Below are 27143 nucleotides of genomic sequence, written 5' to 3' on the forward strand. Positions count from 1 at the left end.
TCTTGGAGGAGCTGTTCAAATGGATGTATCTATTCTTGTATTAAAGGGAGGAAAGTAACTTTGGTTAAAAGAATAAAACAGAAGTTTCACGTGTTGTGACACGATACCTAATGGAGAAATTTAATTTCATTACTCATCTCTGGCCTTAGTTGGATTTGTTTCAGATTGGGGTGGCCATACTCCAGAAAGGGTATTGCTGAAATAACTTAAGGGGTGTGTTAATAAGGTGTGAGTCATAGAAATAACTATGTGTTGCAGTTTAAAAGGAGAAATTGCACTACAGCTTTGATTTCAGTGTAGTCTGTAAAGTTAATTTTAGAAAAGCTGTTGTAAATGAAGTTCTCAAGTCAGGCAACTCATTGTTTGATTTTCTAGATTATCTTGTCTTTGGTTCCTTTGAATCTTTTTTCCTTCTTATTTTAAAATACAATTTTATAAATATTGTGAGCTCTGGAGTCATTATGCTTTTAGTTTAACGACTAGCTACAGAATGGAGATTTAGATGAGTTTTTATATTTTGGCCATTTCAGGAAATGATTAATACTTTATTTTTCTCATTGATGTCTTTTTCTTACTGATTTGTAGAATTTAGTTTTTAAAAATTCTTGCAGATTTAATACATTTGTAAACTTTTAAACATACACAGCTGTATATAATAAAGTGAACCTACTTATTTTCTTGTGTTTTTTCAAATATTTTATACTTTTTCCTATGTTTAAAACTTTAACCTGTCTGGATGTCTTTATATGATCTGAATGATCTAGCCTTTGGTCTGCTGATTTGAAATGATTTACAATAAACTAAACTTAAAAAAGTCAATTGGATCTATTTTAGATTTTGAGTTCCAGTATTCTGTGTTCTTTTATCTATCAAACTGCGGTATATTGTTGCCTTCTTATACTTGTTAGACTGTCACCTTCCTCACAGAATTCTATGAATGTGTATGTAGAGAATAAATGCTCTAGGGTTTTAGGAGAAGGAGAACTAGCTTATAGGCATGGTACTTGAGTTGGAGGAATAAACCACATTGAGGCTCAGGTTATGTTTTTATGCTCTGTTTTATAAATACTGTATACTTAGTTCCTCATCTAGATCATAAATTCAAGTCAGCAAATCTATTTGTGCAACATTGCTAAACATCCTGTATTCTCCATTCATAGTTTTAAATTTAAGTGGATAATCAAAATAAACAGTTTATATAAAGAATAAAAATTAACAGTATAATAATTGTAATATGTTTTATAGGACTGCTAGGATCATCTTTTCTGAACTAATTAGTTTCCCATTTCATTAAGCGAAGAGTGGTATTAGGAAGAGGATGTTCACAGACTTCTACACTTTGTCTACCTCCTTGCCTGTGCTTATATACTCATTCTTCCCTGTGTTTCTGTAGATGTCTGTTCCTCCATCTAAGGCCAGTCTCTCTACTTTTACACCAAATTCTATTTCCTCTTGTCATTTGAAAACACTACCCCTCACCCCTCAATCTCCTGCATTGTCAGTCTTTCCTTTTCTCCATTTCCCTTTCATCTTTGTCAGCATAGTAACATGCTATATTTCTGTCTTTAAAAACTGAAGTCCAACCTCATGTTCCCCTCCAGCTACCACTGTATTTCTCTCATTTCTTCACAGGAAATCGCCTCCAAAGACTTGTCCACACCTGCTGGAGTTTTAACTTTAGGATTCATTTCAGTCAGGTTTTGATCACCACCACCACTGTACTAGTTTTTGGTCAAAGTCACTAAAAATGTCTCTGTTGCTAAAATCCAATAGTCAGTTCCTAGTTTGCATTGTACTTTAATCAACACTATTTGACAGAGGTGATTAATCTCTCCTTAATATATTTTATTCATTTAGCAACCAGGGCAAATGCTCCTAATTTTCTTTCTACCTCTTCTTCTCAATCTCCTTTGCAAATTCTTGTTCATCTTCCTGGCACTGAATTGTCCTAGGGCTCAGTCTTGAAACCTGGGTTCTGTTTATACCCATTCCCTTGATGATTTTATCCAGGCTATGGCTTTAAGTATAATTCATGTGCTGAGTACTCCTAAATTTGTATCTCCAGCTTGTACAGATAAATGTCTTCACCTATCTAAGCACTATTTTTGTTTAGCTGCATACTGGACATCTCCACCTGTCTAAAATCTAACTCCTGGTCTTCAGCCCCAACCATGTCTTTCCTACATTTCTTGCATCTCAGTAAAGAGCAACTTTTTTGTATTTGGTTTACTCTAAAAGCTTTGGAATTATCTTTGCTTGTTCACTCACACCCACATTCCAGTCCTCAGCAAATTATCTTATCTCGACCCTCATAACATACTCACAGTTTGACTACTTCTTACTACTTTTGCTAATAGCTTGCCCATATCATTTCTTGCCTAGGTTATTTCAGTTGTCTCTTAAGTTTTCCCTGCTTTCACCTTTTCCCTTTATCTTTTCGACTCAAAACCCATCAGTGCTTTCTCATTTTACCCAGAGTATGGGCCGCAGTCCTTCCAATTGTCTGTAAGGAACTACATGGTTTGCTCACTGCCCCCTGCCCCCTTCAAGTGATCTTTTTAACCTCATCTTCTGCTACTTTTCATTCTTGTTTATTATACTTGAACCATATTGTTTTTATTGTTCTTTCTCACATGTCATTTGTGTTCCTGTCTCTTATACTGTGTATTAATTGATGGGCTGTCTTTTAGTAGAATGTCAGCCCTATAAGGTAAAGGATTGTGGCCTTTTTTTGCTGTTTATTCAGAACACCCTAGAAAACAGTGCTGACATATAATTAGTGTTAAATAACTATACAAATTGAATTAATAGACTGTTGTGGAAGATAGGTATGATTTGTGGTGGATTTTGAAGGATAAGTGATGATTTGATACAAAGGACAAGGCAAAGTTTTTTAGATTTGATGGTAGGGAGGATGTGAAATTGGACTTTTCAGAAAGTCATTCCTTTTGGTTTCCTGATTTGGAACCTGCAGTTGCTTCTTACAGCTGGTTTTGTCCACTCAGTTGACTGTTGATCTTCTCTAGCTGGTTGTACTTTATGATTCTTCAAAATCATGTATAAACTCCCGGACACGAGCCCATTCCTATATTCTTGAATTTGACATGTGGTTTCATCATTTATGGATTCTTCCAAGCTAGAAATATAGGACTTGTCTTAGACTCCTCCCTCACTTTCACCATGTGCTGTGGTTGCCTTGTCCTGTTAATTGTTTTACCAAAGTATCTGTATCTGCATTGACTTGATTCACTCTCATCAGATCTATTTGGCCTATTGAAATAGTCATTTAAATTGGTCTCCTTGCACCTATGTTAACCTACCCATTGGATTTTAAAATTCGATTATATTTTCCATTTGTAGAAGTCCTAATTGATTCCTGTCTACCCAGTTACTTTTGACGGTTCTGTTCTTTGCGTATTTTCCCAGTTTCCTCTTATTCTTTATGTGTATATAATGTAATCATTATCGATTAATTCCAGTATCTTAAATCTGTAGGGGTCTGATTCCTTAGTTTATTTCTGTTGTCTCTTGTTCATGGTGGCTAATCTCATTCCTATCATTTTGGGTTGTGGGCTCTTATATGGATGACAATCTTTGGCATTCCTTAGGCTCCTTGAGGGAGCATTCCACCAAAGAAGTGTGCATTCACTTCTGGCACATGCACTATGGGTATCACCAACTTGGGACCACTTAAATTTTTTTATTTGGCATTTTCAGGATCATGCAAGTAATTTGGACCTTAGAGCTATGTAAGAAGAGACCCCTGGAACCAAGGCAGAATTATGACCAAAAATCGAGGCTCTTAACTTTATTTTTGTGCTTCATTGTGTTGCTATTCATCAGTCTTCATATTTATTTTTGTTCAGGATATATCTGGAATATGACAGGAATACTTTATTTGAAGGTTAGTGACAACACAATGTCTAATCTTAAATTTTAGCAAGAAGAGTTCAGAAAATACTGTAGATAAGTTCTGTTTGTGAAATGGAAATCTGATTAAATGATGTATGTCTGCCAGTAGACTTTTTGTCACTGTAGAGTACTTCCATAAATAAATATTTTTCCTTAAAAAGATTAACTTGTACATTAAAAAGACAACATAAGATTTTATTATGGATTTAAAGGAAGAGAAACATGGTATGAGTAGTGGCATGTTTGGAATACAAACTATTTAGAATTAGTATGATCAGGTCACAGGTAGATTTTTTAACTTATGAACACTGTTTTTACAAAGAACTTATAATAAGAACTTTTGGCTTAAGCTTCATAGCTACTTGTTTTTAACTATGTTGTACGTTGAATAAAGCTCTTACTGTAGGCTCCTCTGGGTGCTTATATATCTTTTAGAGGTATATTCATTTAGTTGTTTCAGACATTATAGATGTATACAGGAACTTTTATGAAATTAAGTGTTCTTGGGTTGAAAACTACCTTTCCCTCAGTTGATTGCTCTTTACAAATGTGCCTGCTTGTATGTTATTTGATATAATCAGTGGAAAAAGATTGTTCAGATTTTAGTCTTGAAATTTTCTTAAAATTTTCCCTAGTAGTTCTTTTTAGTCACTCCAGTTGACATCCATTTATCAGTTGAAGAACAGAATTTATGAAATTAGTTTCATTAGTGTCATTTGTTTTAAATTCTCTTTTAGTTTAAAGAAAGTGATGGCAAAGGCAAGAGTAACTGAAATGCCATGGTAGTAAGAAAACAGATTTCAAAATTTTTATATTTACTTAAAATTCAGTAGTATACTGATCAAACTTGCTTCCTTTTTCCCTTCTGGGCATATGTAAATAACAATTCTTTTTTTAAAATTTGTGTTTAAACTTTTAAAAGTGTAATATTGTGCATTCAGGGTAGTTACGTAAATTTCTGTTTTAATGCAGAAGAAATTAACGTTGAACAAATGACCTGTACATAATCTCACTCTAAAAAAAATGTAATGATTCTCATTTTTATGTAGTCTCAGACTATGTATGTATGTAATTGTGCTCAACATAAATAATTTTCAACTTTTTTGTTATGTAATGTATTTTGCTGCAGTACACTGTCTTAATTATTTTAAACAGTTTGATGTTTAAATGTGTGATATTTCTGTAGGTATCCCTCACTTAATTTCACTGCTTTATCATTATAAACAGTAGACCCATCATTATATATATATTTTTTATCCTTTTTGATTAAGTAATTCTGTTGAACTTATAGTCATTGCTCCTTGATTTTTTTTATGTCATTTAAAATTTTAGGTTTTGTATTATTTGTTACATTAATATAAACAGATTATCAAGCCTTCTGAGAAGTTTACAAAATTTAACTCAGTGTGCAACTCAGTTTTTGTATGAACAAACTTAAGTTATGGGAAGGCAAGTAAATAGAATTTTAAAACTATTTGATTAACATTTATAATACATACTCAGACGGAACAGAATATGTATATCCATTCTGTTAACTTTTTCTCGGAGTGGTGGTGGGGGATTAGAGCAAGTCAGGGCTAAAAGCTCTCATCTCTTATTTTAACCTGTGATCCATACATACCCTTCAGAGTGTCCAGAAATATTTTGACATTATATGTATACCTTAGTGAGTATGTATACTTTTTTGTTTGTTTTAAGGAAGGACTGATACCTTTTATAAGTTTTTTTGACTGATTTATGTCCAAATAAAAGATAAAGCCAGTGATTTGGGTTTGATTTCTTAGGACCCCATGGATATCTCTCTCCTGGTTCACCTAACAGAAATCTGTACCACTGTTAGCTGGTGTTTTTTGTTTTTTGGGGTATATTTCCTTTTATTCATTATTCTATTCACAGATTTTATTTTGTACATTTTTGTGATTACACTGAATATATAGTTTTTTTAAAAAATTGAAGTATATTTGATTAACAATGTTGTGTTTCAGGTGTACACCCTTAGCTATTCTATTAAAATTGAAATCTATTAAGGTTTAAGAAATGATTAGGTTAAAAGGTCATTAATATTACAAAGGGAACGTGATAATATGGGAGAAATTAATGTTGGTGTATTTTGTTGTCATCTCAGATTTTATTAACTCAGCATATATACATTAAATTGCTTCTGTGGACTTAGAGAAAATTTTGATGACCTGATTCCTTTCACCTTCAGCTAAATTAACGGTTTCAACCTCTTCTTCCCCTTTCTTTTATTTTTCTGTTGTCTCCCCCTTCCCAACTTAAAAAGTGTCTTCTTGTCTTTGCTCTTCTCCCTGTATTCCCCTGGATTTCATTGCTCATTTCCTTTTGCCTCCTTTCCCCTCTCCTTACATTACTCTTTTGCCCACGGGAATAATGTGAAACTCTGATATATATTGATATCGTAGTATGTATTAATTTTGCCATTTTTAAAAATAAGCAAGAAATTGAGCATTTTAAGAATTTCTCTTAAACTAACAAAATTTAAAATAACGCAAGTGAGACTGCATCCATGATTCTGGCACAAGCCTTTCTTTCGTTTTCATATTCATCTTAAGCTATATGATACATGAAATATTTTGATCATACAAGTAAAATTATGATTTTGACCATTCAGGATTTAATTGAATTTAACAAAGTCTTAGCATTTACAGTTTTAATTAGCAATGTTTTATTGAATTGATATTTTAACCCATTCTGATGTTGTATATTTTATGTCTCTTTCAGGTTTTCATATTATATGTAATATTGCTATGAATATCTTTATATATGCTTTTCCTTGTAAATTTCTTAGGGTAAAGAATCGGGAATAGTGGATTAAAGGCCTGCAGACATTTTCTTGACTCTAAGTTTGTCTTGGTGCTCTGGTTGGGCTCCTCCTAGATGCAGAAAGAGAGCTCAAATGAAGAGGAATTGAATTAATTATGTGAAGGGAATCTCATGAAAATCCAAAGATGGGAATTGTGATTCTTCTAGGCTTATACGAGACCTGGAAAGGGGAACTAGAAAATCATCAGACCATTTGAGGAGTTTCAGAGTTCTTGTAGTCTCCTGGCCTGTCTTCTTCCTGAATGTTTGTTTCTTGCTCTGCTTAATCATAGATTTTGCTCTCCTAATACCTAGGCTGCACATGGCTGCAACTTACTCTTCATCAAAGCCTTTCTGACTTTGACTTGACCTTTTTTTCAGAATCTGTGGCTGCTGCTAAATGCCTTAGCCTCTTTTCTTACCCCAGAGCAAAAATCAATGGAGTTCTAACTCATTGTTTTGTCCTTTATCCTCCCCCAACCCTCTGCAAAGTTGAAGGACCTAGTAGCCTGTGGATGGTAATGTCAAAACAAACAAAAAGCCAAAAATAAAAGTCTTTTAAAAAGCATTTCTGCTTGACCAGTAACACTTAGGCACAGTAAAAATATGTCTAATTAATTAAAAATCTTGGATAATTCATGAATTGTCAGGGAAGAACAATTATGTGTGGAGATCCTTTTAGTATTTTGTTAGCACATGATGCCTTTTCCCCTTCATCTGGTTAAGACTGTCTCTTAGTAAGTCCAGGATTATGTTAATATCGTTAAAATTTTTGCTTACTGATTAAAAATTGCTAAGATAAGGTGATTGCCAGCTTTGTTTTTGCAATATAACTTGTTTTGTAGTATGGAATAAAAAAAATCGAGAAAAGCATCTAATTTGTACCTTATTTTAGTGCCAAATGACATGTCTTAACATTTTGATTTTTATTTTGTTGTGAGTCCATAATACCTTGTTTTATCCCACTGTATTATTAGGCTGTTAGTTACTGAAATAAAGGTGCTCACAGTTTATGAATGAGCTTGGATCTAAATGAAGGAATGAACTACCTCTATTTTCTTTGCTGTTAAGAGTGTGATACTTTTAATGAATATCCAGTTTGCTGGTAGTAGTTAATGCCTCTTTATGTCCTTATACAGTGATATTCATGAAGATTGTATGATAAGAGGGAAAAAAGCTAAATACTAATAGTGTCAAAAGTAAATGTTTGGGGGAAAAAGTAATGCGATGGCTAGGTTTTTTTCCTTCTGTTAGGATCACGTGATTTAAAAAGAGAGGAATGTGTTATCCTCCTTCTAGTTACCATGGTTTTTAAATTGCATATTTGAATTGTAGTTGGCACAGTAATCAAGTATGTGATTTAAAAAACTAACTTGCTTTGATTTGTAAATCAGGTTAAATCTGAAATACCAATAGAAAGAGCAGAGATTTTGTGTGTTTAATTTTTATAAGACTGATTGACTTTTTTTTTCCTTTTTTCACATTTAGGTTTTATAGAATCACATTAACAAAAGCACCATGGAGTTTTATGAGTCAACATATTTTATTGTCCTTATTCCTTCAGTAGTCATAACAGTAATTTTCCTCTTCTTCTGGCTTTTCATGAAAGAAACATTATATGATGAAGTTCTTGCAAAACAGAAAAGAGAACAAAAGCTTATTCCTACCAAAACAGATAAAAAGAAGGCAGAAAAGAAAAAGAATAAAAAGAAAGAAATCCAGAATGGGAACCTCCATGAATCAGATTCTGAGAGTGTACCCCAGGACTTCAAATTATCTGATGCCTTGTCTGTAGAAGATGAGCAAGTTGTACCTGTTCCACTGAATGTGGCTGAAACTTCAAGTAGTGTTAGAGAAAGAAAGAAGAAGGAAAAGAAGCACAAGCCTGTACTAGAAGAGCAGGTCACCAAAGAAAGTGATGTATCAAAGATTCCATGCAAAAAAGTAGAACCTGTCCCAGTTACTAAACAGCCCACCCCTCCCTCTGAAGCAGCTGCCTCAAAGAAGAAACCAGGGCAGAAAAAGTCTAAAAATGGAAGCGGTATTGTAATCTATTTAACTTTATTACATGATTATATTTTAATAACTTTAGAGTGTGAAGTTCAGGTATCTTTTTTAAGTGTACACGCAAATGTTAAGTACTGAATCTGAAATCGAGATCATTATCCTTTTCACTGTGCTTTCATTAATTGCTGTTAGAAATAATTAGTATTGATCATAAAACAGCATTTAAAACTAAATTTCATGTGACAAATATGGAAAAGACCTTTAATAGTAACATGTAACATCTAACTGTTATGCTAAAACCGCTAAGGACCTGTAAATATCAGTACTTAGAAACTTACATGTATTTCAACCAATACTTTCTAATCAGTGTGATAGGAATTAAAGATGAAAAAAAATCAGATATTTTCACCCTTGATTGATTCATTTTGCAAACATTATACATCTGTTTCATGCTAGATGTTATATTAAGTACTAGGACTGTATGAAGACTGCATTTCTAAGGTAGTCGCATGCTAACTGCAGACACAAACAGAATTAGGTTATTATACTGTAAAAGGTTTAGTATAATGATTTAGGTATGTCTAAACCAGTGTAAGAGTTCTAAGGTGGGACACTTAGAGCATGTAATGCCTAAAATTATCTTAAAGGTTGAATAAATACTAGCTAGCTTTCCTTGGTGGCTGGAGTATTCCAAGGAGAGGAGTTAACAGGTACAATGGAATGGACATGAGAAATGGTGTGATGATGGGTGAAACTGCAAACAATTTGCTGTGTATGAAAGGGCTTGTGTTTACTATTAAATTGTTTTTGTATCTTAATTTGTGGGTTATTAAATTAGTTATTTTGGATTTTAAATATTTGCTTGCCAGCTATGATCAAGACTTGATACTATGGAAATGAGAGTAAGCACCCCACATTTTAGTTGGGGAGGAGGACATATATGTTAAGAGATGTACAAAGTACAGAAGTAGTACAGAAGCCAAAACAGCTACTACTTATGGGGACCAGGGATGAAAAGCTTTACAGAGGAGGCAGTGCCTGAGTTGGGTCTTCCAGAATGAATCACTTCATTGAGCAAATAGTGGGTCTCATTCCCTATTGGCCGAAGATGATGCATGAAGACATAAAGGTACAAGAGTACAGCGTATCGTTGAACCATGAAATGGGAGGTAGGGAGTGGTAGCTGAAAAGCTGAGCACAAAACGGCTAGCTGAACAGAACACAAAATGGTAGCCGAAAACAAAGCTGAAATCAGGATTTTTGTATACAGTGCTAAGGAGCTGGAATGTTACAGTTTAGCCATTGTGGAAGATTATGTCAAGCAGGTTATTTTATATGGTCAGATTTATATTTTAGAGAAATATCTTTGGCAGAACTTGGGAGGACAAGTTTCATGTGTTTGATGTAGGCAGACTTGTTAAGAGATTATTGTTTTCCAAAATTAAGTTGAAGGACTGAGCTATGGTAGTGACAGAAGAAACAGTAGATTAGAGAGATCTACAAAGCAAAAATGACATGACTAAACTTACTGGATAGGGTATGGCAGAGAAAGGAGAAAGTAGGATCAAAGATGATTTCCAAGTTCTAAGTTAGATCAGGGTTGGCAAACCATAACCTGTGAGCCAGATCTGGTCTGCTTCTTATTTTTTATGGCCCATGAGCCAAGATTGGTTGTTAAATTTCAGAGAGTTTGGGAAAAAAATCGAAAGGAGAGTAATATTTTGTTAAATGTGGAAATCATATGAAATTCAAACCTCCATGTCTGTAAGTTAGTTATTTTGAATGCAACCACACTCATGTTTTTACTATGTCTGTGCCTGGCTTTCACGCTGCAACAGCAGGTGGATAGTTGTGACAGAGTCTAAATGGCCTGCAAAACCTGAAGTATTTACTGTTGAGTCCTTTACAGAAAGAGCTAGCCAACCTCTGATTGGTTGATGTTGGTAGCACTGAGATGGGGAATAATGGAAAGAGAATGGATGTGTACGGAAAGGAGAATGCTTTCAGTTTGTGTTTCTGGTGCCTATGGGGGCCACTTATATATGGGGCCGTTCAGGATGCAGTAGGAAATTTAAGTGCAGAGGCGTAAGGCTGGAATACAGATTTAGAAGCCTTAAACATGAAGGTAATGGTTGAAGTTGTGGGTGTGAATAAGATCATTTCAAGGAAAGTATTTAAAATGAAGACACAACCCTGAAGAATATCAGCATATGAGGTATTCAGTAAGAGCAGCTTACAAAGGAGACTTCAAAGGAATATTCTGAGAAATTATGGGAGCTGATAGGAGAGAATTTAAATATTATTTATTTTATTGTGGTAAAATAAATATAACATAAAAATAACCATTTTAACCATTTTTAAGTGTATAGTTCTGTGGCATTAAGTACAGTCACATTCTTGTGCAGTCATCATCACCAGCCATCTCAGGAACTTTATCAATCTTTCCCAACTGAAATTCTGTACCCATTAAGCACTAATTCCCCATTCTTCCCTCCCTCTCATTCCTGTCAACTACCTTTTAATTTCATATCATACTTTATATGATTTTATACAAGTGAAATCATACAATACTTGTTTTTTTGTGGCTGGCTTATTTCACTCAGCATAATGGAGAGGAGAGAATTTTTGAGGAGGAAGAGACCAGTAGTATGAAATGCTAAATAGAAATCAAATAATGATTAAAGGATATAATTGATAAGAGTATGGCATTTGGGACACTAGGGACCTGAGTAAAATCTTTCATGGATATAATAGAGGAGATAAAAATCAGGTTGCAATTAGTTGAGAAATGATTTGTAGGAAAGGAAGTACAGACTATTCTTTTTGTCAGTATTAGAAGGAAATGGGTGTGGGAGGAGAGGGATTACAGTGGTGGGAGAGATTTTATTTTTTGAGATAAGAGATTTGGCCATGCCTTTAAACTGAGTAGGGAGGGGTAGGAGTGACAGAGAAATGGGATATTAAAGATGGAGCAAGTACTAGAAGTCTTGATGAAGTTAAAAAGCGGGTGTGGTAGAGTAAGAAAGCTAGAATGATAAGTGAAAGAATTGTCTATCAGTTTAAAATTTTGGTGGTAAAGCATTCTGGGAAGTATTCATTAATAATCAAATCTTTCCTGGTGTGTTCATTGTTTGCTATGATGATTTTTTTGTTTTTAATAAAGATGATCAGGATAAAAAGGTGGAACCTCTTATGGCACCTTCAAAAAAGCAAGAATCATTACCCCTGCATCAAGAGACTAAACAAGAAGGTGGATCAGGAAAGAAGAAAGTTTCATCAAAGAAGCAAAAGACTGAAAATGGTGAAATGTGTAGATATATATTTTTATTTATTTATTTCTTTTGATACGTATTTTTATAAATACTAATTTTAGAGAAGTATATTAGGGCAAGGACCCTAGAGACCTCACATGCTCTCTGATTCCCAGCTTAATGTGTACTGTAACAACTTTAATACTGATGCAAGTCCAGAGTTCTGTTGGCCTTGTGGCTTTGTAGTACTTTGGCAGATGTGCAGGGTATAAGTTTGTGATGAAGAACTTTATCTGAAATTTTAAAAGGACGAAGCATATATAAATATTCTCACTCTTAACTGAGTTTTGAAAATAATGTAAATAGTATACAAGCTCTATAGAAGAAAAGCATTCCTGAAATATTTGTACTTTTTAGTATTTTTAGTATTTAGTATTGTACTTTTTAAAGATTATCTTGAGAACATTAGCTAGGTCTGTCACTACCCTATGTTCCTAATTATTTACCAAGCAATTTGTATGTATGTGTATATATGTATATATACATGGGAAGCATCCTATTAAATGTGATGGCACAATTTTTATTCATTCAGGATTGTCTAAGGAAGACTTAGCTATGAAATTTATGTAGATTAAACAGTGATTTTTATAATATTGGGCTATGGTATCAAGTAGTACTAGAAAATAGTAAAATTGGAAAGGGAAAAGATGAAATTCTTTGATTTGCATTAAAATTACGATATATCAAGCAACCAGGTACAGAAAAATATTACCCCAAAATATTTGATAATATTAAATATTTATTACAGATTTCATATAAAAGAACTACGCATGTCCTAAAGTTGCTGTTGTTGTTTCTTAAAGTAGGGATATAGTGAGACTTCCATATGGGTGTAGAAGTTTGTATCTTTTACCCAGAGATATCAGACTTAAATGTTCAAGTTCTTAGAGTTCTTATTAAAATTGGGAACAATATAAGGAGGCTTCCTTCTTCCACTTTTAATGTTCTGGATGGAAGTTTCAGCCACTCTAATAAGATGTGTCGAGGAAATTAGAGGCATAACTATTAGAAATGAGAAGATATCTGCAAGGAACAGTGTCTAATTTTTGTATCTAGCAAGTGAAAAAAACTCCATTAAGAATTATCAATTGGATAAGAACTCAATGAAGTACCAACATAAATAGAAAATAATATTTTTCCTTGAGCACTCATTATGAATGGATTCTTAGTTAAATCAGGAGAAACATGAGAACTAACTAAACTGTAAAGGTTGTATAAGAAGGATTTTACAGATACTTGTTAGGGAGACAAGATGTGTAACACTCTTTGGATAACATAAATGATTTACTATAAAATATTGAACGGGTACTGCTTAATTAGAAGAGTGTTTTGACTTGTTAAATGATAAAATAGGAATTTAAAGCTAAATTGAGCTGGTCTTAGAGATTTGAAAATAAGTACATTTATCACTAAACTTAACTGTGCTTACATGTTATTTAATTACTCTGTTAATGAAAAAACCCTGAATAATTTTGATTTTGTTGAACTTCAGTTGCAGTCTTGGTAGATGAACCCCTCATTCATGCAACAACTTACATTCCTTTGATGGATAATGCTGACGCAAATCCTGTGGTGGATAAGAGAGAGGTTGATCTGATTAAGCCTGACCAAGTAGAAGGAATTCAGAAAACAGGGAGTAAAAAACTGAAGATTGAAACTGACAAAGGTAATATACAGAATGTGACAGTCAGTTGTATTGAAAAAATACATTTTTCAGTTCTGATGGAGTTAGTGCATTTTCCTCATAGAACCAATGACTTGCAAAAGACTAATAGAATCTTTGTCGTAAAAGATTTATTGATAGTTTTCTAATCCAGCCTTCTTAGTTTTGTAGAGCTGGATTTTGGACTTCGACTTGCCTAATAAGATCTTATAGCTGTTTTGCTGTCTGGTGATATTTTCCCTGTTGTTATTGTCTCTGAGAGGTTTCTATGCTAATTCACAACTGCCTTTTACTATTATTATTTTTAATAGACTTTTTTAAAGAGCAGTTTAGGTTCACAGAAAAATTGAGTGGAAAGTACAAAGTTCCTATATACCCCTTGTTCCCATACATGTACACAACTGCCTTTTAAAACTTGTAATATAGCTGAAGTATTAAAAGCTCTGGACTCCTTTGGGTCTAATGGATGGCAGTTGCTTTTAAGAAGAGGAAGCTGTTGTCTAATATAAGAGCCCTGGAGGAACTGAGGTGGGTGATTCAGGGGATGTGTGATGCGTGAATTTTTTTAAATGTGAGGATTACTTTTATCTATTTGATCTTTGTAAAATCAAAATTCCTTTTTATAATTGTCTTTAAGCTTATTTCTCATCTCTAAAACTTGGTTTATATGTCATGAATATTATGATTAAATGAGAATATTTGTGAATATATTTAGTCCAGATACTAGCATGTACTAGACATTTGAATGTTTTTTAAGTTTTTAAAGTAAGGTTTTATTGGCACTTTAATATTCTGCAGTTTGAGCAAATTTTTAGTTAATGTAATTATTCCATATTGTATTAAAGATGATAAACACTCTTCCTCTCTTGATTAGAGCGTTTACTCTTGTTTGACCTGAAATGTTAATCTATTTTCTCTTGGTTATTGACTTTCTGGGTCAAGAATTCTGGCTGCTTACTTTTGTTGAAGCTATTACTTGTATCTTTTAAATGTTAATTCTTTTTTTTTTTTTTTTTTAAGAAAATGCTGAAGTGAAATTTAAAGATTTTCTTCTGTCCTTGAAGACTATGACATTTTCTGAAGATGAGGCCCTTTGTGTTATAGACCTGCTAAAGGAGAAGTCAGGTGTGATACAGGATGCTTTAAAGAAAGTAAGCATATTTTTAATTATGGACATATTTGGGGGCAGTGAGTAGAAGTTCATCAAGGAAGACTTCTGCTAGAGCAATAAATTATAAATTATTTTCACCCTTTATATCCCTAAGCACATAGTCACATTTAAAAGTTCTGGAATGCCTTCATAAGTTACTTCATGTATCCATACTAATCAGTACACTAATTTAGTTCAGTCAGGTGTCTGAGTCATCGAGGTTTTAACAAAAACAAATTCCTTATAATAAATAAGATGATTTATATGACTTTAAAGTCATTTGTCACTTGGCTAAGATGAATGGAAGTATTTAAGGCAAGGTCAGGTGATTTCTTGATAACATATGGAATGTTTTTGTGGCTGAAGACAGCACCATTCAAAGTGCCTGGGAATCTTTTTCTTGTGTGTGTGTATAATATTACCCTTCTAAAATAAATGATTTAGATGATAGAATCACTGCTGTGACTGACTAAAATTTGCAAAAAATGAAAAGAAATCTGTGGAAGTTAGTATTTAATTTCTCATAGGTCACACTCACTATATTATCTCACACACTATGTCATACTGGGAAAAGTGACAAGTTTTTAAGTGTTACTTACATAAGGTAAAGATGACATGGTACCTGGTGTTCAGTATTAGGTAGTGGACTTAATTGTTCTTATTCTAAACATACACAAACACACACACACTCTCTCTCACACACTCCTAACACTTTTCTGCTTTAAAACTTTTAGTGCATTCCATTTTTTCTTAAAGACTACCCTAGTCCAAGCCATCACCTCTCATCTGATTACCTTCCATAGTCTCCTAACTGATATTTCCATGTTCCCTTGTAGCCTTCAGTTTTTTCTATACAACTGCAAGGTGTATGAGGTTATATTACTCACTGCTTCAAAAACCCTTTGGTGCTCTCTCTTTGCACTTAGAACATAATCCAGAGTTTTTAGAAGGCCTATGCCTATCTCTGTCTACAGCCTATCTCATGGAATTTTTCCCCATTCCCTTATTAGAGCGTACCAAACATCTTCTTTGGTCTGGACTGTCCTAAAACCCCCAAGCCCTAATTTTTTCCCATGGCTAATTCCTCCTTTACATCTCCATTTAAGTATTATTTCCTCATCTAAGGCTAATCTGAATTCCTAGTCTAAATTATTCTTTCTGCTATTCTTTATCATAACTATCTGGACTTTTTTTTTTTTTGTCATAGCACTTGTTATAGCATTATAAGTCTGTTCATACTTCCAAGAATCTGTTGACAGTGTGTTTTATAAATCTGTGACATCTTACAATGTCATATGCTTGGACAGTCTCCTTGTGATACCAACAATAGCTCAGGGTAAACAAGGTGTTTGAGGGTCAGCAGAATAAGTGCAATAACTTTATGACTTTGAATACAAAGCAGATTATTCTGTTGCAAGGAACTTTCTCAGAGTTCTTGATTGAAGAATTTGTCTCTTAATTTACTTTAATTTAATTGGGTTGGTGTATGTCTTAAAAGGGTTCTTACTTATTTTGGGGGATTGAGAAAATCTAGCAGGGAAAAGCCTCCAGCTAAAGTGACTGTGTTACTACCTAACTTTGAAATTACTGCTTTTTAAAATTAATTGCTTCAGTTGTTTTTCTTCTGACTAAAGATGTTGGTGGTAGCTTATGGGTGCAAGAGTAGTCATTTTATTGCTTGAGACAGCTTTGGTCTCTAGAGACTGGGTGGTAAATCACACTCACCTTGATAGCTGTATGAGGCGGCCACGGGGCAAGTTGGAGACTGTTAAACGTAAGGTTTTGAAATAGAGTAATTATTTTGAAACTTCACATTTTTCCTTTTCCATGGAACCTTTTGCCTTTCAATTAAAATCTTGTTCTGGGTTTCTCATGGAGTGGTTCTATTCTTACCTGCAGGGACTTAGTGTTCTTGTAAGTCCCCTATATCTGGGAAAACTAGGTAAGTTTAATTTCTCCCTTTTTCTGTCATGGAAATTGAGTCTTGGTCAAACCTTTTAGTTGATTTCAAGATCCTGGATGTAAATGAATCCCCACACCTAATAAAGACCACCTCAGAGAGAGGGAAGGATAAATGCAGGAGCACAAGCAGAGGCATGGGATAGAGATAGAGGAGTTAGACGACTTGCTGACCAAGTAGAAGCGGTGGCTAAAGAAGAGTCCAGAATGAATGCTTGTTTTTGCTGTGGAGTAACTGAATAGATTGTGGTGACAGTAATATTTGTGAACACTTTGGAGAGAAAGAGAGAATAGAGGATTGTGAAAATTTTAGAAAGTTGTTTTAACAACGTGGAGCATTTAAGTGGCTACAATCATTTCACAGTTGAATGTAAATTTCTCTGGAGTTGAAAAGAGATTGCAATGGGAGTAATTTAGGAAAGTAATCCACTATCACCAGTACATATGTGATGTATATTAGACCATAGAGGATATGGGGAGTGGTAAGAAAGTTCAAGAATGAACCTTGAGAAGCACCAACATTTAAAGGCCAGGGAAAGCCACCACAAAGGGTTCAGAGAGGAGAAACACCAGGAAACAGTGGAATCAAAGTTGCCTAGGGAGGGTGGGGAGGTGAAGGGTCAGGAGAAAAGATAACAATGATATGGTTTAGAGCAATCAAGGAGAGTACAGATTGAAAAATTGGATTCGATATCCTTAGTGAAAGCAGTTTCATTGGCGTACTAGACTGTAAATAAGTGATGAATGAATAGGAAAGGTGACAGTGAGTGTCCACTTTTAATAAGCTTAGATGGGAGGGGAAAAACAGTAAAAGCTAGAGAGGTTGCAGAGTTGGAGAGGAGATGTTACATTGTGTGTGTTTAAGCTACAAGACAGTTCTGTTTTGCATTTAGAGTATAGGTTAAGATCCTGGACTCTAGAGTCAGATTTTCTGGGTTCAAATCTGGACTCTCCTACTTTGAGCTTTGTGATTTTAGATTAAACTACTGAACCTCAGTGCCTCAGTTTCTCCATCTCTAAAATGGGAATGATAATCAAGTTTTGAGGATTTAATGAGATAATACATAGAGATGCTTAGAGATCCTAGCATTACAGTAATTGCTCAAAAATGTTGACTGTTAGTATGATTACTAGTAAGAAAATATTTAAAATGTATTTGATAATTTTAGTTGATTATTAATTTCTTAGTGTTGACTTTTAAATATATTTGCCTCAATTATGTGATTTTAGGGGGGAGGGTATAGCTCAAGTGATAGAGTGCATGCTTGGCGTGCATGAGGTCCTGGGTTCAATCCCCAGTACCTCCTCTAAAAATAAATAACAAACCAAACTACTACCTCAAAAAATTACGTGATTTTTTTTTCCAACTCTAAGTTATTAACTATTTTGGCCCCATGCTATGTGTATAACAAGAGGAAGTCTGCCTGTTTAAAATTTTTCCTGCTTTCTCTCTTCTCTCTCTACTTTTGCTAATTAATTACAGCATTTGTTTATCAGATACTTGCAATACTTAATGTTTGTTTTGTGACTATAATTTTAATGTATCTTTTAGTCTTAATTCTACAGCTTAATGGTGAATTCAAAGCTTGAAACTAATTCTTTTGCCATAGCTTGTGTATTCATCTCTTGGTTGACTAAATTTTTTTTTCCTGGAATTTCTTTAAGAAAGTCTTATGGTAACTGTATTTCCCAAATTCTGGCAAGTTGAAATGCTTCTGTGTTGTCTTTATACTTGAATAATAATTTGGTGGGGTGTAATGTTTCTGGGTTTCACTTTCTTTCCTTGAGAATTTGTCATGCTTGCTTTACCATTGTCTACATTTATATCGCTGGATAGAAGTCTGAGACCAGACTGAATTTTGCATTTTTTTCATGTATTTTTGTCCAAGTATGCTGTCACAATAAAAGCATCCTTAGCATAATCAACCAAGTTTTTATTATTTTATTGAGCTTTTCCAGTGGCCACCCTACTGTACAAACCTAAGGAATTCAGCTTCTTTGAAGTTACAGTAATTTTACTATCATGTGGCCTTGCATTGATTCCTATAATATTTCCTGGGACAAAGCAACTCATGGTGATATTTTTGTCACAATTTTTGTCTGTTCTTGACAGTCTTATTCTGGTAATCTCTTACTTTTTCTCTTGGCATTTGGTTTTTCTTACTATTTTCCTTCCTTTTTTCTTACATTTTGCATAAACCGTGTTTTCTTTCTTTTTGACTAATACTCCTGTTCCAATGAGGGATGTTCCTCTTGGATCATATCTGTGGCTGGAGGTTGATAATGAACGGCCAAGGCCATCTGTTCTCCTTGGGCTATGCGTGAAAATGAGTTCTTTTAGCCTTTCCTTCTTCTCAGATAAAAGGCTTCACTACAGAGAGTCTCACTTTAGAGAATCTCTCTTAATTCTGCCTCACTGACCAAGCTTCTCTCTCTGAGTGAAGTTTATATGTATGATTTCTCCTTTATTCCTACTTCTACTTCTTGAGACCTTCTACCAAGAAAATTCCAGTCTTCTACATTTGCACTGGTTGCTCATATCACGAGGGATTGTTGGCTTTACCTTTGAGTGTATGTCTGTTAACTTCAGGTGTGTACCCATGGCACCTCTGTAGTCTTAGGTGTATTCTGATAGAGTTGTTGAGCATCTGTTTGATCTCCACCACTTTTGGCAGTCTTTCCTTATATTGTGCTTTGACATTACAGATGATCATTTCATTTTGGTTCAGTTTGCATTTTGGTTTCATACTCCTCTTTTGCTCTTTTAGGAAAAGGGAGAGATTAGTGTCTTGATTCTGGGTTTAAAAATGGAAATTCTATAATTTTTTATAAAAATCTGTTTCTTGATTGATAAATATTTTATGCATCAGAATATATAATGATACAATGGTTTTTCTGAATGATACTTAACTGACCAGTGTTTGGCAATCATTCTACTTTATATGTAATAGCAAATTCTGCATTGACCTAAGAACACTTATATCAGATAGTTCATTTTCATTAATTTCTTTAGCTGATGTTAACTAATTCTGTATTGATTTCTCAATTGTAGTCAAGCAAAGGAGAGGTAACTGCACTCCTACATCAGCTTCAGGAAAAAGACAAGTTACTTGCTGCTGTGAAGGAGGATGCTGCTGCTATGAAGGATCGGTGTAAGCAGTTAACCCAGGTAAAGGCATCCTTATATTTAAGGATTATACTTTCTGAATTGGTGCAATGAAGGATTTTAGAAATTGTCCATAATTCTTGATTTATTTGTGTAAAAAATTTATACTTGGTAAAAGTAATTTTCTTCTAGAATTTTGACAGTAGTGAAGAGTCTCACTCTTTCATATCATTATAGCCTACAGCTGAATTGTGTTTAAAATTACAGTACTTATAAGTATACTCATTTCAGAACAATGGAAACATTTAGACACTGGGAGTATGTTTCAATTGGGTCTGACCTAAAATTATTCTGTAGAAGCACAAAACTTGGTGTCATCTTGTTTAAATCCAATTTATAGGATAAATATGAAACTCTTACATAGGTAATTTATTTATAAGGGTTTTTGTGGTATTTGTAATTTTTTATCAATGAATTTTACTCTGAGAGACCTTTTAAAAACATGTAAACCCCATAAATTTTACTGAGAGACCTTTAAAAATCATGTAAAAATGCAAACTTCCAGTTATAAAATTGTTAAGTCCAGGGGATGTACTGTACAACATCGAGACTATAATTATTAATACCGTACTGTATATTTGAAAGTTGCTAAGGGTAGATCTTTATAAAAAGTTCTCATCACAAGAAAAAATATTTGTAATTATGTATGATGATGTTAACTAGACTTACTGTGGTGGTGATTTCACAGTATATACAAATATTGAGTCATTGGGTTATATACCTGAAACTAATATAATATTCTATATTAATTACATAAAAAATTGTATAGACTGAGAACATAATTGAAATTCCATAGTGGCCTCATTCCTCTTGAAGTGCTTGCTTATCCTTTTAGGAGTTAATAGTAAGTGAGGTTTATTTCTGTTAATATTCACATAGCTACTTGATGACATTATGAGAGTGGCCTCATTTGAATACAAAATCTTTTCTATGAATTACAGGTAAATAAAAAAAAGTCAACAGAAAACTTGGTCAGATTAAGATTAATCAGAGTTGTTGCTAAAATAGACATGTTTCTTTACGATTAGAAACTTTGGTTTTATGTGACTATAGTTTTCTGATTATTGTAAAAATTTAAAAGGGAAACTACTTTGTGTAATTCATCGCATTGTATACTTAATATATGTGTACTTTTTCCTAAGTGTATTATGTACATCAGTAGAACAATTTGCAAATATAAATGAACTAACACTTATGGGCAACCGTCAGTTAAATAAAAATCTTAAATTTTATCAAACAATTTCTTAGAGCAAGGGGAATGGACTGATCATACCTGCAGATAACTTTAAAGTTACTTGGCTTTCTTGTACTTTGATAATTAGTATTTGTTCTAAGAGTTCACTATACTTGGAACACAAAACAAAATCACCCTTTTAAGGTTTGATTTGGGAAGGTAATAAAACTTTCTGAGTTTTACTTTCCTTATTCCAAGCTTTCATTCTGCTGTAAATATTATCTCATCTCTTTCCCTTGGGAAAGAGACTTTCTGTGTCTCTCTCTTTTTGAAATTAGTTTTTAAATTTATTTTTTTAATGGAGGTACTAGGAATTAAACTCAGGACCTTGTGCATGCTAAGCATGTGCTTTACCTCTGAGCTATACCCATACCCCTCTCTTTCCTTTTGGCCTTTTCTGTACCCTAAAAGAGAGCTAGTACTTGCAGATGATGGAGAATTAACTGTTTTGTTTTAAAAATGTTCTTTCTTGGAGTCAAGTTAGAATGTAGGATTTATTCCAGGTTCAGCTCTTGAACTCTTAGACCAGAAAGTGCATTTGAAATACAAGTAAACAGGGCAGCAGAGTGTTTATGAAGAGAATTGGTGTAAAGAGCAGGTAAGATGCAGAAGACAGTTTTTAAAAAAACCTGGGACCTTGCCTTTTAAGCAAGTACCTGTTTCGGAGTTCATGATTGCTTTACTGGCATCATTTTTGCTAATGTTAAAAAAGTTTTCTTCTTAATGTAATCTTGTTCTTACTTTTTTAATAACAAATTTTTTTGTAATTTTTTTCTGGCTTACTCTTCTAGGAAATGATGGCAGAGAAAGAAAGGAGCAATGTGGTTATAGCAAGAATGAAAGATCGAATTGGAACATTAGAAAAGGAACATAATGTGTTTCAAAACAAAATGCATGTCAGTTATCAAGAGACTCAACAGATGCAGATGAAGGTACATTTTCATTCTTTGAAAAGAAAATTAAATGTTTGTATTCATTTAATTAGCAAACTTTTAAGTGCCTAATATATGGAAGGCCTTGTGCTGGGCATAGGATAAATGGCTAATTAAACTGGCTCCTTGTTCTTCAGTAAGCAACTTTTCTAGGTGGAGAGGCTGGAAGCTGACAAGTAAATCCTCCATTAAGTAGAGGTACACATTGAGTGCTTTGGAACAATGGAGATGAAAGTTGGGAAGAGGACTGATAAGGAAGACTTGTTAGAAATGATATGTAAGCTGTGTTGAATCTTTTGAAACAGTTAGGCATTGTCAGGAAAGAGGGTGAAGGAATGGGCACTGGATATAAGACATTACTTGGTCTAATAGTTCCTTCTCATCCCAAGAGATTATGGTTCAGTGGGTTTTTCTTGGGGCCCAGGATTGAGCTTTTTGATGAGTGTACTTCAAGTGCTTTTGATACAGATTGTCTAGTGATAACAGTTGGTGAGAATACAGTAAGAGTTGTGGTATTTGAGAATGAGGGCTGGAATGAAGACACCTAGAGAAATAAATTAGAGGTCTTAGAGAGCTTATATACCCAAAGACAGAGGAGCCAGTGAAAGAGTGTAAGCAACCTGGCAGTGTGATTATTTTAGTATTTTAAATTACTACTCTGGCATAGCGTGGAGCATGGCAGCAGTGTGGAGAGTGGAACAAGGGCTAGTTGGAAGGCTTTTTGCAGGAACTCAAGTTAGAAAACAGGAACCTTGAGTCAGATGTTGATAATGAGGGGAAGCATTTGACTTATAAAAAGAGGTAATAGATTGAGCTTAGTGATGCAGTGGTGGAGAGAAGAAGAGTGATAATGAGGGATAAATCCTAAGGTTTTGGCCTAAGTGACCTTGTTTTGTCTCTTGTTCTTTTTTTCACCTGTCTTCTTCCAACATTTTAGAAGGTTCAGTTCTTACTGTCTGTTTATACAATGTTAATCCTTTTTCATGATTTCAGTTAGTTCTGGACCAGTGATTATCATTGTAGTTTTTTCTTTCTTTCTTTCTTCCCTCCCCTCTTCATTCTCCCTTCCATAGAAATATCATCTTTATTACTGATAAAAGGACTATTGAGGAACATGGTTGGAGTCTGCTTGTCAAGTGGGCTTATAATACTCCTCCTAATTGAACTTTCTGGATGAGTGATTTTTTTGAAATTGTTTCTGTTGCTGGCTGATGCTTCAGTTTGGAAATGCTTGTCGTCACCTCAAATTTAACGTTTGTCTAAAATCAGACTCTTGCTTTTGATCAGGTTGTTTTTATTTTCTAATACTTCAAGCCGTATTATCCTTACACTTGAATCCTTTGACTTCTCTTTCCCTTGCCCAATCTACGATTTGTTTTAAAATCTTTAAGATACTTTATTTCTCGTTACTCTTGCATTCAGTTCTTAGATATAACCGTAGTTTATTATTTCTTATTAGCATAATTGTAGTACCTTCTTGATAGATGTTTCATTTCCATTCTATTATGTAATTAGTACCAGATTTTTATTTGTAAAATATTACTTTGATCACATTGTTGGTCTGCTGAGAAATTTTAAATTATTCTTCACTGCTATCAAAGTCCCAATATTTTCCATGAAAATAACACTGATAGCAAAAAAAGAAGTGAATGAATCTCTTGTCAGGTTCTTACTTCATTCACTGCTTCGATGCTTTCATTTGGCTTAATCCTCCATCTTCCCAACTCCCAGCCGTTTGAAATATTCTTTCTCATTAATCAGATTATTGAAGAACTAATTTTTCTGGCCTCATGTGATCCTTTTTTCTTTTTAATTCTGACTTACTATTCATTTGAAAATTAGTCAAGTACTTGTAGCAACATCTTTTATTGAAACTTAAGGGTGCTTAAGTGATTCTTTTTCTTTTTTTTTTTTTTAAATTTGATTTCTTATAGAGGCCAGGATATAGATTCCATATGGCAAGTTCTCTGAAAAGTAGAAACATATACTTTATTTTCTTTTAATTGAATAAGTTTACTAAAAATTATTAAGATTATTTTACATACTAAAATGAGACATATCCTTGTGGGTATATAAAATTCAGTGTTCTTTATATTTTGATTCTGTAATTCTGAAATAAAAAATTAGAGTCCAGATATTTTTAGCAAGTAGATTTTTGTGAATTTGCCATTTATTTGGCTTAGGCTCAATTTGTAACTTAATAGAAATTTTTTGAATATATTTTCAGTTCTTCAACTTTTGATTAAAATTTGAAATTAAAATCTTTTATTAAAAATATTGCTAACAAAATTGACATTCTAGGATCAATACAGGCTTAATTCTATATGAGTATTGGGTAGGAAAGATTTCTAAAACATGTTTTAGTTCTAAAATAGTATCTCTATGTATGTATTTTGCATATGGTAGCAGGTAACATCTACTTGCATTTTTGAATACTGTGGCAGCTTACATGTATTTTGTGTTCATTATCAAAATGTAATTTATTCTTTAAATTTATTTTTATTTATTTGAGAAAGATGGTCCAGAATTCATTCTATTGATGCTTTTTACATTCTCATCATAATAAATTTTCCTTGAAGTTGGCTTTGACAGTTATTTTTTTCTGAATCTTACGTATGTGAAATAATTTTAGTTCCAGCAAGTTCGTGAGCAGATGGAGGCAGAGATAGCTCACTTGAAGCAGGAAAATGGCATACTGAGAGATGCTGTCAGCAACACTACAAATCAACTAGAAAGCAAGTATGTTACTAAATGTTACTAAATGCTTTATTTTTAATTGAACGGCAGAGTACTTTCATTGAATAGCAGAGTATTTTCTCCAGTCACCAAAATGGTGTTTGAAAGTAATTGGTTAGATTTTTGTTTCTTACACTTGTTTCTAAAATAAATTAATTTTCAAAAACTATCCTCTTGCTGTGTAAAGAACCTCTTCAGCAAAAGTATATGATAAATACTAGTGCCACCAGTGAAACAATCTACAAATCTATGATTTACAAGTTTTAAGCCATCTATTCCCTTTAACAGTAGTTTTCACACTTCATTATTCTGAAGAACATCTGGCATGTTAGCTTAAAAGGCATATTTTTGAGTCCTACTCCTAAAAGATTATGATTTAGTTGTTCTGAGGTAGAGTCCTAGGATCTGCATGTTAAGGTGCATTCCTCGTGATAGTGATTTAGTTGGTTCTGGGCCATACTTTGGGAAACCAGTATCCTGGAGAAGACTAGTAGCATGCTTATACAGAATAAACACTTCGAGTGGTTGATTTTAATAGATTTTTCAGAACAGCAGTTTGAGGGTGACACTGTTGATTCATGCTCATGAGTGTGTGGTCATCCATTTTTCTTGATTATTTTACAGTAATTTTAGTGTTTGTGTTATTGTCATCAGAATGATTCAGAGTTTATACTCCACCAGATTTCATTATTGATAGTCACTTATAGCGTTCTTTTTCAGTTGGCTATAAGTGGAATTACTCAATTAGCAAACTAATATAAAGTTGTTTACTCTTTATATGTGTTTGTAATAATGGAAGGTTCCTAATCCAATTACTGTCTTCAGGCAGTCTGCTGAACTAAATAAACTTCGCCAGGATTATGCTAGGTTGGTGAATGAACTGACTGAGAAAACAGGAAAGCTACAGCAAGAGGAAGCCCAAAAGAAGAATGCTGAGCAAGGAGTTGCTCAGTTGAAGGTGATATATTCTTACCTTTATTTATTATTTTATAAATAATGAAGATATTCAATTTGATGACCTAAATGTATACATAAGTTTGAGAAATGTAGTTTGAGGTTTAATGGGACTTGTAGACTAAGTGCTCTGCCTGTATATGAAGCATGTACACTAACAGAAGAATTGGATATAGGTTTGAGTTTGAAGTTGAACACAGTTTGAAGATATGAAAATTGAAATTAGCTGATTGACAGATATAAAAGTAGAATTTCATGTTTTATATATGGAAGTTAGGGCCTACATGTGAAGGCAAAAATCAAGTTTTTGATATAAGTTAAAATTACCTTCAATGTCACTTACCATCCATAGCTTGGATTTCTCAGTAAATTTAGTAGAGCCTAATCTTATTCCAGCATTGGAATAGATGATTTTCCTTTGAGCACAAGGCCAAATAATGCTCCAGTTGCTTTTACTTAGCCACGGTAGAACCAAAAATCACACTGTTTCTTTAGATACCAGAATGTGACTTGGTGCAATGAGATGCTCATACTGAGCAGACATGCATGGAGTTACTTAGGCTATCTGAAATGAACGTGGACTCATTTCTCTTGCACTTTTTAACGTATGCACGTTGAGTAGAATGATGACTAGAATTGTCTGTTCTTTATTTTACTGGGGAGAGGATTTATTGAACATATAGTTCAATTTCTATGAGTTAAATGTATCAGATAGAGTCTTACCCAATCGATATACCTTAATACCAGTTCCAGAGTAGTAGGGATTATAAGGGTTTTGAGAATAATTGAAGGTGGAAAGTAGTGTAATTTTTGTTTTCTTGAAGTTTTCATTGGTCCCTGTGAGAGAGTGATAGATACAGTGTCTTTTGAAATATTTGTCTTGCTGGTGTGTTTACTGGTGGCATTTATAAATATGGAAGTTTGTTCTCTATGCATATGAAGAAGTAGATAAATGACATTAAAGATTATAGTCATAATTGAAGTGTTGTGCTATATCTCAAATTGTGAATTTTAAGTGCCTACTGTAATTTAGCAATAAAGATACCATCTTGTCTTTTGAAAGCTTGGCAGTTGAAGGAAGATTAATGGAAAACATATTATAGCTAAGTGGGTTGATATATGTATATTAATAGCTGTATTGATCCACCAGCACAAATACTGAGTTTATGAAATAATCTGTAATCTGTAAATCTTGTATATTGGAGAGTAAAATGGCTGTGGCTGATAATATCTGCATATTATCAGGCTGGACACATACACTTATCTTGTTAAAATGTAGGAGACTAGTGACTACAT

At 33.7% G+C, this 27143-nt stretch overlaps 1 protein-coding gene across 1 annotated transcript in view; it reads left to right on the forward strand.

Annotated features, from left to right (window-relative positions):
- Positions 1 to 27143, forward strand: part of KTN1 (kinectin 1) — a 99754-nt gene that overhangs the window by 24538 nt on the left and 48073 nt on the right. Inside the window, exons 2-9 of the mRNA XM_032482085.1 lie at positions 8224 to 8776; positions 11906 to 12052; positions 13546 to 13719; positions 14737 to 14867; positions 19878 to 19994; positions 22017 to 22157; positions 24790 to 24896; positions 25719 to 25851. Of these exons, the coding sequence (XP_032337976.1) occupies positions 8254 to 8776; positions 11906 to 12052; positions 13546 to 13719; positions 14737 to 14867; positions 19878 to 19994; positions 22017 to 22157; positions 24790 to 24896; positions 25719 to 25851 (1473 nt within the window). The 5' untranslated portion in view covers positions 8224 to 8253. The remainder of the gene's footprint in view (positions 1 to 8223; positions 8777 to 11905; positions 12053 to 13545; positions 13720 to 14736; positions 14868 to 19877; positions 19995 to 22016; positions 22158 to 24789; positions 24897 to 25718; positions 25852 to 27143) is intronic.

Source organism: Camelus ferus, chromosome 6 (genome assembly GCF_009834535.1).
Source record: "Camelus ferus isolate YT-003-E chromosome 6, BCGSAC_Cfer_1.0, whole genome shotgun sequence".
Classification (NCBI taxonomy): Eukaryota; Metazoa; Chordata; class Mammalia; order Artiodactyla; family Camelidae; genus Camelus; species Camelus ferus.